Below are 15,522 nucleotides of genomic sequence, written 5' to 3' on the forward strand. Positions count from 1 at the left end.
AACTTGGCCTTTTTTTAAAAAAAAAAAAAAGGCATAATAAATCTCAGGCACAAATTAAAATAATTACTTAAATTTCAGAAGTCTTCGATATTAATTTCCAACCATGCTGCAAGTAATATAATTAAATATAAAGCAGGACAGTCGGGACTAATGAAAGTATTTTCAAGCTCATTAAGTACAATGAAAGAAAATAAGGCAGCCTGCCTTTAATCAGCTTGTTCAGTGACAGAAATTTCAATGGTTTGTAAAGAGGAAAGATACCGATGACATTGTAATAATCAGTTAACCGAAAATCAAAATAAAAAGTCTAGGCTGTTAAGTGACATATGACAAAAACAAGAGACATTAAAATATTCCTATAAGTGAAAACAAGCATTTTTTATCTTCAGATAAATTTACAAACATGAAAACAGATAATAATTCAGTATTAAACTCTAGACAAGAGACAGAGTTCAAGATCAGAATATGGGTTTGCAAACATGAGGTTCCAGGTTCAGCCCAAGAATTTCCAGGATATATGAACTCAAGAAACATTAAGAAAATACATAGAAGAAACAAGAACTGGATTGATGCACACTAAGCCATGGTTTGTGTTAACCATAACTTGTTAAAATTTATTGTAATCTGGTCCTTATGTAGTACTAAGGCAAAGCCAAATAAGCCAAGTTATGGCTTCGTAATGATATGCAGCCACTGACTTTTGAAAAAACAATAACAATTGGCTAAATTAAGCATTGGTATGGTTCCATATAAAAACAAGTCTGTTTTTCTGTTTATTTTTCTAACCCAACCATTCCCAAACCAACCAACCTGAGCAGCATAATTGTAACTTTTTGCATTTGTGGAAACATAGGATAGGAATTCCATACCTTTAGAAGCCCTCTGTGAAAAAAGGATAAACCTTTGTAAAGCATAACAGTTGGCTGATTTTTGTTCAGCTCAAGAGAGTTCTGAAAATCTTCATTGGCTGTTGCATAGTCCTATTGTAGAAAAATAGCTGTCATCAGATAGAGAAAAAAATCTAGAACTAATTCAAAATATACCATGTAATACTCATATTATGACCTACACAATATTAATTCTTAAAACAAAAGCACAACTACCAATCACACAGCAACTAGGCAAAATTAAACTAGATTTCCTTAATATAAGACCTGCTGAATTCAGTAAGTCTGATTTCCTAATAAAAACCACTGGAATGTACTTGTAAAAATGTGCATAAAACAAATCGTATGTAATTCAATAAATGGGATCAGAAAAAAACAATCTCTGCTTATAAAAAGTACACTAATAACAAAGACGTTTTGTGGGAGTGACCTCATTGCAGCACCTAAAGGTATAAATTACTCCTTAAACTTTTAAAATACTGAGAGCTAATTCATCAAGTTTTTCTAGTAAAGTTGTTTTCACATGTTTGGGAGTCTAATGTTCAGTACTATGAGGGACTGAAGTCTTACCTCAGATATGAAGTAAAGAATACCTCTGTGTCGATAAAGCTGCGCTGAGCGTTTCAGCTGAATAGCTTTCGTGATATCAGTCAGTGCTTCACTAATTCGACCCAAAGATGACAGTATCTATAAATTCAAAATAATATTTTAGCCTAGCAAGGATTCGATTTAATCATGAAGCACTAGGTCATGGGGAATAAAAATTGGACCTGAACAAACATTCTGAATCTCTAACTTCTGAACAGTGCTAACCTTTTCCAGTTAGTTTCATCTTTGGTGACCCACAGAACACAAGTAATGTTCAAATAATTCATTAACTGTGCAGTGTGAGATAAAAATTATTACTTCCCTTCCTAAATGAAGGCTATTTATTTATTTTCCAAATACTCCAAGTTCAAGTGGGCAAAAATTATAAAACATGCTGCATTTGTCACACACAGTTTCATATATACAAGATGCATAAAAAGGAATTACATTTACATGTTCTTTGAAGGTTGGTTTGTTTGCCCAATATTTCTAATTAAACTGGTTCTCCAGTTTACAATTTTGGTATCATCAAAGAACAGGACAGATGAAAGTGTTCTCTTAATGAGAGAGCCAGTTTGGTTTAGTGGTTGAGGCACCAAGCTAGAAAGTAGGAGACTATGGGTTACTAAGCTGGGTAACTCTGAGCCAGTCACTTTCTCTCAACCAATCTATTAAACAGTGTTGATGTTTGGGGGAAAATAGGTGAAGAATATATTGTGTATATTCACCAACTTGAGTTATTTATAAAAAAATAAATACATAATAATAATAAAAGTAATAAAGGGAGGATAAAAATATTTTTTTGAAAATAAAGATGATGGGCTGGTCACACTTGCCTGCTAGACCCAAAATACACAGCTACCACCCCTGACCATCACTCCTTCCAACCGCCCCAACAAATTGTCAGTATTGTTCAAGTTCAGAGCTTCTAGTCCAAAGAAATTACAGGTGTCCTCGACTTACAACCACAATGAAGCCCAAAATTTCTATTGCTAAATGAGACATTTGTTAAGTGAATTTTGTCCCAATTTATGACCTTTTTTGCCACAATTAAATGAATCACTACGGTTGTTAAGTTAGTATGGTTGTCAAGTGAATTTGGTTTCCCCATTGACTTTTGCTTGTCAGAAGGTTACAAAAAGTGATCACATGTCCCCAGGACACTGCAACCGTCATAAATCTGAATCAGTTGCCAAGCATCTGAATTTTGATCACTTGACCATGGGGATGCCGCCATGGTCATAAGTGTGAAAAATGTTCATAAGTCACTTTTTTCAGTGTTGTTGTAACTTCAAACGGTCACTAAATGAACTGTTGTAAGTCGGGGACTACCTGTAGTTTGTCAGTCTTTTTTACTCAGCAACAGTACTGCTTATTAAATGCTCTTTCTACTCTCTCTGATTTATCTTGTCATTTTGGTTCTGCCTTATTACACAGGATTCTTCATAGACTAAGCCAAGTAGAATGTCCAGAAGTCCAGAAGGAACTTTCTGCCTGGTTCCTCCAGCACCAGAATAGCTCTTTTGTGCTACTTAGGACATATCTGTTTTATGTTATCATTTTAGACTATTGGGCAAACAATTATTCTTAATGACAAAGCTAGAGCAATAGTTTTCTTCTTTACAGACTAGCATCATGATTCCTGTTTCATTTTTTTTAACAAAAAAAAAAGACCAAGAGGTTACTCTTGTGCTCCAACAGTTTGGAAATCCCTGATTTATATTATTTTGCATTTATTTTCAAATTTGTAAGACTGACCATCTATCCATAAAACTCTGGGCAGCAAACATACCATATAAAAAGAACAATGGTTCACAGCATTTTAAATAAAACACAAAATACCTACACTATACATCCAAGCCCAAACTCCCAAAATAACAATCTAACCATTTTTTTAATAATCAGTTTGAGGCAATCTTCAATTTGGTTTAAATGAAGAATTTGGATGGAGGTAAGGACTGATTTTCTCCCAGCACTGACCTATTAACCTACTCTCCTAAATGTTTTTAAGGTGTCACTATTTTAGTTTATATAGTGATGTTGTATATGGTATTTCTGTAAATGGCTGAGAGATACAAGACTACAATAGTTTTAAACATCTAATAAATACTAAGGTAAACTATATACCTCACTATGCTCAGCTGCAAAATAATTATAATACATTGTTTGAATGCCTAAAATGTATTTAACATTAATATTGGGAGAAAATCAACTTTAGCTGGTTCCCATCTTCTCTGTTAGACTCTGCCTATTTTTCACCCAAACAACTGTCACTATCTTTAATCCAGTGTTTTTCAACCACTGTGCCGCGGCACACTAGTGTGCCGTGACATAGTGTAAGGTGTGCCGTGGGAAAAACACTTTATATATAGTCAATATAGGCACAGAGTTAAAAATTTTTAACATTTTCTAATGGTGGTGTGCCTTGTGATTTTTTTCATGAAAAAAGTGTGCCTTTGAACAAAAAAGGTTGAAAAACACTGCTTTAATCTATTGATAGTTGTATAGGGTACTGTGTAACCAAAGCTGAATGAACACTATTACCCTTTGAATTAAATAGATGGCATAAACTGCACACAAAAGTTACACTGGACTTAAAACAATAATTTTCAACAATAAAGAACTTTCAATAATGTAAAAATGAGAAAAAATGTAGACATCAGAGTATTTTAAAACAGGAAAAGTACCTCTGCTCGTTGTTCAAACACTTCAGGATGATCTGGTGCCAGATTAATTACTCTGTTTAGTTCAAACAAAGCAAGCTCGGCATTTTTAATATCCTGGAAAATAATGAATATAAGCTTTGGTATATTTAGTTTAATCAAAGTGAAGTTAAGTTCAGAGGGTTTAGAATGAACAACACCAAAGGCATCAAACCAGCCGGTTTCATATGTAAGTAAAAGAAAGGAGCTTTTGATATGACAAATATAGCTCCATTGAAATATTTCTTGTTTATATCCATTGTCAACAATATTTTGAAGATGAAAGTAGTAATGCTTCGATCTAAGTCTTTGGTTACGGAATTGGAGCTCCAGAAAAAGTGTGCATAAAATATGGCTGTTTCTAAAGGAATGTTATGCCAGTTTCAAATTCAAGGCAGCAGAGGATCCCACTCTGCACCAAGTCAAAAGACCAACTTTTCACACAGAGATAACAGAACTGTAATCTGAAAGCATTCTGCATTTTGTTTTGGACTCCTAAAAGAACCACAAATGGAAATATTTTTAATTACTTTACATAGCCTCTACTTTTTTTGCTATTTTATCCTACTTTATTTAAAACCTCAATATTAATTCAATATTGATCCACAGAGAAAACTTACCACATAACTTGAAATTATACTGATTCAAGTTTTACATTTATACTGATTCAAGATTTAAATTTAAATTTAAAACGACTGTGACTTTGGGTGGCTTACAAAGTTAAAAATCCAGACAAAAATGAAAACTTAACCAAAAAGTAACCACAAAAATGATTAACCATAAAAACAATAAAAATATTTTTTTAAAAACAAAAACATAGCTGTAGGAAAACACCATTCGTTTTTCTAACAGTATAAGCACTTACCAGACTCCCTACCAAGATCACTGGATTCCAGATGACAATGCCATGTCTCCAGGCTCTCCTGGAAGACCAACAAGATCAGAACTAATCTCACCTCAAAGGGATGCAATCTTCCAAAATGCAATAATGTTGGCCCAGGGTATTTATAAGCCAAACTGAAAAATGAAGCTTTTTCCAAGGATTTCAGCAAAACTGCCCCTATTCTGGATCTGCTGATGCACATACTGTATGTAAGGTCAGTTAGTGCAGTGCTTCACAAAAACCTCGACTGAAGTATGTTTCAAGTCTGAAAGAGCCATTCTGACCTGACTTGAAATGTTCTGGGCACCCCTAAGTGTGGCTGTGATCATCAGGTTTTTTGTGTTTGGAACATTCCCAGAATAGTCGGAAATATTGAATATTTCCAATAAGCACAGAATAATCCATTTCAAACATTTTGAATTCACAAGAGTTTACATACTTCCAAGAAAATGCACTGTAATTAGTGACAGCTGCTTCAAATATATTAACTACTCACATGTTGCCTTTTTTTTCCATATGCTATCCCTTGTCCATAAATTGCACTGATGAGCTCTGGTTGTTCCTTGGCAGAGCAAAATAAAATAGACTTTAGATAACTGTGGTGCATGTATTTTAGCAGCAAATTCTACAACTAAGACGTTTAACACAAACTAAAAATAAATCCATCCCTGATATCGCTATTTAGGGGTTCACACAGATGAGCCCAGAACTACTTGCAACTTTTTCTCATGTTGTTAAAATTAGCTTTAATTTTAAGGGCTTTCATAACATTTTTTTTATTTTCATAACTTTCCCGTGGTATTAATATAACAATACCATATAATAAAACAGTAATAAATTATCATAGATACAGCTTATAATGATTTAAGTAACCTTGTATCTTCATATTCATGGATGTGCATATACCAAACCACCATTTACCAACGCATGCCACCCTTGATACTCTAAATGGTTGTGTACTCTTAATGTCAAAAGCAACTGTATATTCAAATATGACATTTTCAATGACACTTATTTAAACAAAAAGACTTTCCTTCATTCTCTCCCAAATTTGAAATGCCCTGTAACTCCAAATAAATATTCAAACTCTACTGCAGACTATTAGGTGTAAATAGATACTTCAATTCTACAAGTAAAAACTGTTTTCATTAGAAAGATGTCACTGTATTTCACCCATAAAAATTATTTCCTATAATATTTTTGAGCTATATTTTCCCTGACTGAAACCAAGCATTTCTAGCACACAATGTCCTTTGCCCAAATATGAGAATGCATTACATTTTAAATGCTAATTCAACCCTAAAAACCTATGTTTTGCATATTAAGTTTACATTATCCTCTATTAATCTTCTCCAAGGAAGTTGTCTTTTTGGAGAAACTCTTTTACTAAAGTTGAATAAAAATGTAAAAAGGTTACCTGAAGCATTGTTGAAAAGTGGTGTATTGCTTCCTCATAAAGGCCATTGCCAATCAATACATAAGCAATAGCTGTCAAAATAATGTTTTAAGTCATTAAATCAAGCTTCTGTAAATTACACATGTCATTAGTAAGGAGTGCTGAAAATCCCACAAGGAACTAAACTGTAAATCTAGAAAATCTAATATTGAGATGACCCAATTTCGTGATCAAACTCCACTGTACAATAATCAATAAATACACTAATAAAAGTAATACAGATGTCTAAATATAATGCTATCTTGAAAGTAAAATATTAATGTGTTGCTTGCATAAGACCTGCTGCCATTAATGAACCACATGCAATAATGATCTGCCTCAGTATAATTCAGCTTCCTATAAAAGTAGTTCTTGCTCATAAAATGAGGAAAGAGAAAAAACTGATTTTCACTTTCTTTTTTTATTCTACTGCTCTTTGTAGTCTCCATAAATTTGCTTCAAAATGTTGGAAACCTTCTCAATCAACATGAAGGGGATATAGACAGATAATATTTATATGAATCAAATCAAATCACTTTATTATGGTCTTTGACCTACCTTTAAAGTAGGAAAAGAGAAAAAGCAATACATTATCAGGGGGGAAGAAATACAATAAGACAATGATGGAATATATCTAATTTTTTATAAATGTGTAATTTTATGACTAAATGAAATTGTTTGACCATCTGGTATGTAAGTGTTGAGTTAGCAGCCTTAAAAAGTAAAAAAAAACCATACAAATTATCAGCATGACCCTCAAATTTATAATTTATAAACAAATGGGGAGTTCAAAGTATATTTGGGGGCATTATAAAAGGGGCATTGTATGAGGACAGGGACAAGAGCTTCTACATCCCTGGTTCCATAGGAACAAAGTCTCTGTATATAAGTAGTTCCATGAAATATTCTTGCCAGCAGTTCAGAAGGGAGGGATCAAGCTGAAAAGGGCCCATCTATATTTGCTTAGGATAAAAGATTGTATAAATATGCTGCAGAAGAATGAGGTGGCTACCTAGCATTCGGCAGTAGAATTCTTCTTGACAGCTTCAGTGTCAATGAGATTGGTAGCTGTCTTACAACAGCAAAGGCAACAGGGTTGTAGGGTCAAACATGATTCTGAATCCTGAGATTAGAATCCTGGTCTAGGCCTGAGCCTTAATGCTTAGGATCTTAGTTTCAAGCCTCAAGAGTACATTAGGAGTTCATGTTGGGGTGCTGAACAAAGTCCTAAGGAAATTGATTGGTTTCATACAGGTTTATAGAAGTGCCAAGTTGTATCCTATATAATATTTTTGCAACTATTTTAGTGATAAACAGTTTGATTGATATTGAAATGTAATTTAGCTCCTACTGCCTATAAAATTTTGTTATTGCTGATGCAATCTTCTGGTCTGCAGAAATGGCATAATTTACTTGAACTTAGAGGCCTGAACTGAAATATTATGCCCAAATATTTAAAACATATAACTTGTTCTAGTTCATGAGAATTGATTGTCTACGTATGCCTCTGTCTTTTTGTTAGAAAAACCTAAAACCTTAGATTTATCATAGTTAACTAATTGTTCCCCATTTAAAGTAAGATGCCAGGGTTCTTAATGCCTGCTTCATGCCTACAGAAGACAATAAAAGAAATGCATCTTCAGCATAAAGTAAAATTTGGAGAAGTTTATAAGGTAATTTAAGCCCATGGATATCAATTTTCTAAAAGGTTTACATCCTTATTGATAAGCTGAATAAAATCAGAAAGATCCCCTTCTCAGCTACATATTTCTCAAAGGCCAGTTTTATCATATAACTTATACATTAGCAGTAAAGAGTATTTTGTTTATAAAGGATCTGCTCAAAATGTCCCAGAGTTTAATCTTTGAGATATTATCAAATACTGTCCTGAAGTCAATGACAACTGCATATAGATTGAAACCAGACTGGTTTGTAGATTTCTCTGCTCGATGTTGAAGCACTAGGCAAAGGTCTAGAGCAGATCATCCTGGTAAAAACCCTGCTGGCTCAGGGTTGATTATTCCCTCATCTATTACCAGGTTTGAAGTTTGGTGAATAGGTAATAGGCATATAGTTTACTAATGATGTTCAATAAACTAATGGACCTATAATTAGCTGGGTTATTTTTGTCACCCTTTTTATATAAAGGAACTATTATAGCTCCCTGATCCCTCTGGAATCTTAGTCTATGTATGAAAAGAAAGGACAATGCAGGGCCCACCAATTATATTGGATCTAATTAGCTCAGAGGGCATAGTGTCACTCTCAGAGCTTTACCATATTAAGCTGGTTAAGGAGATTTTTTTTCTTTTTACTTCCTTGCATTTGTCAGGGGGGGGGGTGTCACGGAGGAACTGACAATAAAGATATATCCACACATAGATGTTAGAGTATGGATAGCAATAGCAATGCACTTTTATACCACTTCATAGTGCTTTACCACCCTAAGCAGTTTAGAGTCAGCGTATTGTCCCCAACAACTGGGTCCTCATTTTACCAACTTCGGAAGGACGGAAGGCTAAGTCAACTTTGAGCCTGTCAGATTCAAACTCCTGGAGTGAGCAGTGAGTTAACCTGCAGTACTGCATTCTAACCAGTGATAAGTGAGACATTTGTTAAATGAATTTTGCCCCATTTTACTTTTTACTGTGACTTTTCTTGCCATAGATTTCTTGTCAATTTTCGTGTTAACTGAATCACTGCAGTTGGTTAAGTTGGTAACCTGGCTGTTAAGTGAATTTGGTTTCCCCTTTGCTTTTCAGAAGGGTTACAAACAGTGATCACATGACCCTGGGACACAGCAAAGGTCACAAATATGAACTAATTGCCAAGCACTTGAATTTTGATCATACAATCATGGGGATGCTGCAAAGGTCGTAACTATGAAAAATAGTCATAAGTCACATTTTCAGTGTTGTTGTAACTTTGAACAGTCACTAAATGAACTGTTATGTCAAGGACTAACTGTACAATGCAGTTGTGTAATGCATTAAATAAACAATTTGTTAAAATATGCCAGAATAGGGACGTTTTTTTTTTTTCTTTTTAGGCAGAATGTTATATTACCTTTTCTGCTCCTTTAAAATTTAGGTAGAATGTGGTGAATTGGCCTTCAGAGAGATAGCATAGTATTCCAATGCTGCTTTGGTACCACTGCCTTTATTACAAAAGGTTGGAGCTTAGCTCTGAGATCAAGATACACATCAAATATTCTGCTGCCTTCTGAGATAGTTGAGTTTGAGTGTGCCCTAAAGCTACAGAGGGTTAAAAAGTATGCACTTCCTTCCTCTGAATTAAACCATTGGGCTATTTTATCTCCAAGGGAGATATCTATCATTTAGATAATTCCATATAGGGTCAAAATCACACCCTTTACACAAAGGGGTTTATTTTACATGGATAAAATTGCTGAAGTTTTTTACAGACAAGAGATTAAAAACTATTTGGAACATGGCCTCATATAAGTTATGAGAACATCATTATGATGAGGGAAGAAAAGGCTTATGAGATAAGATGAAACAATATCGGCCCAAATTAGTCTTATTACATGCAATGCTCCTACTACTGGCCCTTGGCATCCATGTGGATACAACATTGTTGAATAAATGTGATTAAATTCAGCAGGATATAAGATTGTTCTTCTAGTCTTTAAGGTATCCTCAAAAATCTGTTGTTTTAGCCAAACAGACAAAATAAGTTTGAAATCAGTATTTCATACTAAACTTTTGTCCAATGAACACATCTAGAAATGGACAGAGAGAACTCCACTACTAGCTTTAGCTGATGCTACTCTTTAACAAATAAATCATACCTTTAGTCATAGTGATCTATGGCAGCGGTCATCAACTGGTCGTCCATGAAATTTTTTTGGTGGTCCACAGAAAAATTATTTGCACTAAATCAGGGGTCCTCAAACTACGGCCCCTGGGCTGAATATGTGCAATAAATGCTTGCTGCAGAGAGTTTTCCCCTTCAGGGTCTTTTTGTGCAGGTCGGGGGGGGGGGGCAGAAATTCTCCCCCCCCCCCCGACCTGCAGAAATTCTGACTTGGGGCAGGGCTTTGGGCGAAGGCTGTAGGGAAGTGCCGCTGGGTCTTGTTCCAGTAGGACTGCATCATGGCCTGGAACTGGCTGACCATTTCAACCCGGTGTGCCTCCAGGCATTGGCACCTGGCCTTGCACTCCTGCAGGTCTTCCTTCTGCTTGGAAAGCCTCCCTCCTCAGGAGGTGCTTCTGCTGAGCCTCCTTCTCAGTCAGATCCAATTTGAACTGAGCCAGCTGTTTTGTCAACTATTTTTTGTGGTGGCTGCTTAGCTCCAGCAACTACTTCCTGTTGGGCCCTAAGCAGCCCGGGCGGGCAGGCGAGGAGGCCCCTCAATGTGAGTGACATTGAGTTTGCCACACACACGCAGTCACATGACCACTTTGCCATGCCCACCCAGCTGGTCATTAGGCAGATCATATTAGTAGTCTGCAGGATTTAAAATTATAAATTTAGTGGTCCCTGAGGTCTGAAAGGTTGGTGACCCCTGATCTATGGGGTGTGTTCCTAGTCCCTTGTTGCTCAGTTCACTTAAAATTTGAAACTAATTTAGAAAATACTCATACTGCCTCTTACCTAATTCTTCATTTGTGTATTCATCATCTGTAGGAAATGGAATTTTTTTCCCTTTGGCAAGTATTTTTGCTTGGCTCTGGGGGAAAAAAAGTTTTATGCATTAAATTAACAACTTCAAGCAAAAGGTATGGAACAATTCCACTGAAGTTATACTGCAAATTGTTTTCAGAATTCTTTATCCTGAACACAATGAATAAACTTACCAAAAGTTTTTCTGTTGTGCAAGAAAGCAGAGGTTCACAAGATGAAGACCCTTGTAGTTCACAGTCTGAATCATGAAAGTGCAAAATTGATGAGTCTAAAATGGAAATGTTGTAACAGTTAAGTGCTACATTCACCTTACAACATTAAGGGCAAGTTAAATAAATATTTAGACACTTGCAAGTTTATCACAGTAGATTGGCTCCATGAAAGAACTAACTTACTATCACCCTCACACAGATCTTTAAAATATTCATTTCATTCAATTCACTTGTATTCCAAATCATTCCTCATTTTTATTTTTTATTTTATTCATTCCTTACTTAGTCTTAACATACTTCAAAATACTTTAGTTCCATCATGATATGGATTTTCTCAGTTTCTTTTAATTATAATTGGCCACGTTCTTTGCAACTCTTTCATATACATTATTCAAAATATTTTTTCATCCTAATTTTTGTAGCAATCTAATCTTATATGAGGGGCCATGGTGGCCTAGTGGTTAAGACACTGGTCTGTCAACCAGAAGTTCCATACCCAAACACTGTGCAACAGGGTGAGTTCCCATTCTTGTCCCAGCTTCTGCCAACCTTGTAGTTCAAAAGCATCCAAATGCATATAAATAGATATCAATTTGGTGGGAAGGTAACAGCATTTGTGTATATGTAGTCATACTAACTACATGACCACAGAAGCATCTTCACGTAACACTGGCTCCCTCAGCTAGGAACGTGACTGAGTAGGGGAAACCTTTACCTTTTTTAATCTTACATGAATGTTTTCCTTTCATAGCTGTCTCCACTTTATACTTCCAATTATTGTTTTTCATATATTCAATTACATTAAAATTCCACACACTTCTGCAGCTGCCCTTAACCATAATTCTGTTTGCTGCTTCAACTTCCACATTCTCTTTAAGTCCATTTCAGTCTTTTGGGAAGAGTAATCTAGTAATACTTTTTCATAAAGACCCCACTTTCTTTTCCTGCAGTTGTTCCACTTTTATTCTTGTTTTTTTCATTATTTTCCTTTTCTTCCAAAAATTCACTCTTGACACTATAAAAAATGCTCTCTCCCACATTCAGAACCTAGCACTGTGTCACTCATAAATTACCATATTTTTCGGACCATATAAGATGCATTGGACCATAAGATGTACCTAGGTTTAGAAGAGGAAAACAAGGAGGGAAAATAGTTTTTTGCCTCAGCACGTGCTATTGATGCCCATTTTTGGTCTGCAAGGTGCTTCTGGGGAGGGCAAAAACGAGACCCGCGGAGGCCTCCGGAGGCAGAGTGCTTCTGGACGTTGGGGAGGCCAAAAACAGGACATACGGAGGATTAGGGAGGCCTTCGCTTTATAAGACACACAGACATTTCCACCCACTTTTGGATGCAGCGGGGGAAGTGTGTCTTATAGTCCAAAAATATGGTATCTTTTTCATCATAATAAATTATGCTTTAACTTTTTATCCAGTCTTCTACCATGTATGTTTATGAATAAACATATACTTAAATCACATACAGTATCCAGAACAAATAAGTGATTCTCATTCATTATTTTAACTTATTCTAGGGTCACAGAATGGCCTGATCATATTTTCCTGTTCTCCCTCATTCATTCATCACACCTAACAGAATACATTTTTCTTCTGATCATATTCATGCAAAATGGTATACATTTTTTAAAAAGCTTATTTCTGGTTCTTCTATTATCATTCATAAAAGAATAATATGCCACTACCACCAATCTAGTTCCATACTAAAGGACACAAGCAAGTAGGAAGAATCAATCTCCAGCCCTCTCCTATTAATGAATCCATTGAGGCGTAGTCTCTTTAAATATTTTGCATCCCTTCTCCTTAGTCTTTTGCAATCTAGACTGAGCTGCCATTTATGAAATAAGCTACTAACAAGTTCTTCTTCCATTTGTTGAATGTTATATCTAGAATTCCTCCCATTTCTTTCTCAACCGCTTCAGAATTTCTCTTATCTCACTGGTTTAATTTAGCTAGAGAAAGCTCTAGGGAAGAATCGTAGGAACCTGGTAAATAAACAAACAAACAAAAATAATAATTTTCCTTCAAATAACCTAATAAGAGCTATTAAGCAGTTTTGGATCAAACATAGTATTTTGAATTGATCCAGAAAGGTGGTCATCACCGAAATGAAAATATATTGAGGGATCCCAAACAACTAACAGAACTGTATTCCCAATCTCACTTTATCACCTTATTTAAGGTGATATCTGCCAAGCCAGGCCTGAAGCCAAGGGGGGAAAAAAAACAGTCTTGAAATGATCAGTTCAAGTATAGCACTACAAAATGTGGTGTTAGCATCCAGCCTACAATTGTTTTTAATCTTCCCAATTCAGTTAAGGTTTCATCATAGCAACCTAATCATCTTTTTTGAAGTTACTATCACTACTTCCTTCAAAAAAGGTATTACTGATTTCTTATAGATTCAACAGCCAATCTTCTCTCTTTACTCTCCCAAATCCAAGGAAGGGCGAAAGTCAAAACAAATTTAACTAACCATCCTGTCTTCATCATGCCTACTAAAACCCCTGCCACACAAGCAAAATCCATTAACTGTCTTGCCTAAGGTTACTGTCACAGGTGCAACCCCCATTTATCTTCCAATGTTCTGCAACTGGCCATCTCATCCTTAAGGTGTAGGTAAAGGTTCCCCTTGCACATATGTACTAGGCGTTCCCAACTCTAGAGGGTGGTGCTCATCTCCATTTCAAAGCCGAAGAGCCAGAGCTGTCCAAAGACATCTCCGTGGTCATGTGGGCGGCACGACTAAACGGCGAAGGGGCATGGAACCCTGTTACCTTCCCATCAAAGGTGGTTTCTATTTTTCTACTTGCATTTCTTACATGCTTTTGAACTGCTAGGTTGGCAGAAGCTGGGGCAAGTAACGAGAGCTCACTCCATTACGCGGCGCTAGGGATTCAAATTGCCAAACTGCTGACATTTCTGATCAACAAGCTCAGCGTCTTAGCCACTGAGTCACCGCATCCCTTATCTCATCCTTACAAAGGTGCCATTCTTTTACAGGAGAAGATGGCATTTCAGCCCCTAGAACAGGGGTTGACAATCTTAAACACTGAAAGCTACAAAGGTCCTAACCGGAAGCCCCCTCTCCCCCCCCCCGTTCAATTCTGGAGCCAACCAGAAGTCCGGTTTCCCCACCCTAGAATCTGCTCCTAGCGCAGTGTCCTTTTTCCTCTACCTGTCCTAACCGAAAGCCCTACCAATTGAGGAGCTGACTGGAAAACCTGCCCCTTGCCATAGTTTCCTCCTGGCACGCCCTATTTACCCACCCTCAAACCAGAAGCTCCTCTCAAAATTGTGGTGCTGACTGGTGACAGGGAGCCACAGTAGAGGGATGAAAGGGCCACATACAGCTCCAGAGCCGGGTTGCTGACCCCTGCCCTAGAAGAACTAGGGGCTGAAATGAAGAACTGTTCAGCTATCCCCAAGCTCCTGTTGGATTCCAGCTCCTCTTCGGACATCATGCAGCAGTCCAGTTTTTCAAACTTGGCAATTTTAAGAGGTGTAGACGTCAACTTCCAGGACTGCTCCCAGACAGCAAGAGAATTCTGGGAGTTGAAGTGCACACGCCTTAAAATTACCATGTTTGAAAAACATTGATGGAGTCATTTCTTGACTGCTGAATCTTTGGGTTAAACGATGCACTCCGCTATGGACTCGCCATTCTTGCAGTCGAAACCGGCCCAGGCCATCCTAGGATTCTCCCACCAGAAACTGCCCGGTCCCTCCGGCTCCTTCTTTCTCCTCGTTACTCACCACCGTCTCCCGCAATTGCCGCGTATTGCTGCTCCCCATCCCAATCAGCCTCCCAAAACCCCGGGCAGCAACTGCTCCCTTGCTGGTGGCGCAGAGACAACGAGGGGTACTGTTCAGCCAGAACCAGCAACGGCCGGATAACCGCCACCAGCGCCCAAAAGAGCTTCAGCGCCGCTGTAACGTTCGGCCACCAGCCCCGACTGCCGCAAGCAGGTGCCATCTTTCAACCACGCCTGCGCAGATTAACCTACCTTTTTCGCGTTTCCCTCCCTCAGAGTCCCGGCAACTAGCGGGCGGGCGAGTTGCTTTCTGGGAATTGTAGTTCTGTGGCCAGAATTCTACTGCACCGCCTACCGAGAGCAAAACTACGAATACCGAGATGCTCCGCAGGGTTTTC

At 37.1% G+C, this 15,522-nt stretch overlaps 1 protein-coding gene across 4 annotated transcripts in view; it reads right to left on the reverse strand.

Moving 5' to 3' along the window:
* Positions 1-15,347, reverse strand: part of TTC13 (tetratricopeptide repeat domain 13) — a 31,995-nt gene extending 16,648 nt beyond the window's left edge. For all 4 annotated transcript variants that reach the window (XR_015697000.1, XM_087718114.1, XM_087718113.1 and 1 more), the window contains exons 1-8: positions 15,126-15,347; positions 11,316-11,410; positions 11,113-11,188; positions 6,478-6,548; positions 5,557-5,622; positions 4,163-4,255; positions 1,458-1,574; positions 870-980 (exon numbers count right to left, since the gene is read on the reverse strand). Coding sequence is in view for 3 of the 4 variants with exons in the window: in XM_087718114.1 (XP_087574240.1) it covers positions 870-980; positions 1,458-1,574; positions 4,163-4,255; positions 5,557-5,622; positions 6,478-6,548; positions 11,113-11,188; positions 11,316-11,410; positions 15,126-15,345 (849 nt within the window). In the remaining variant the exon portion in view is untranslated. The remainder of the gene's footprint in view (positions 1-869; positions 981-1,457; positions 1,575-4,162; positions 4,256-5,556; positions 5,623-6,477; positions 6,549-11,112; positions 11,189-11,315; positions 11,411-15,125) is intronic.
* Between the last annotated feature and the right edge of the window lie 175 nt (positions 15,348-15,522).

The sequence above is a fragment of the Thamnophis sirtalis genome, unplaced genomic scaffold (assembly GCF_051295495.1).
Source record: "Thamnophis sirtalis isolate CommonGarterSnake01/CBP01778 unplaced genomic scaffold, rThaSir2_p1.2 scaffold_6, whole genome shotgun sequence".
Lineage (NCBI taxonomy): Eukaryota > Metazoa > Chordata > Lepidosauria > Squamata > Natricidae > Thamnophis > Thamnophis sirtalis.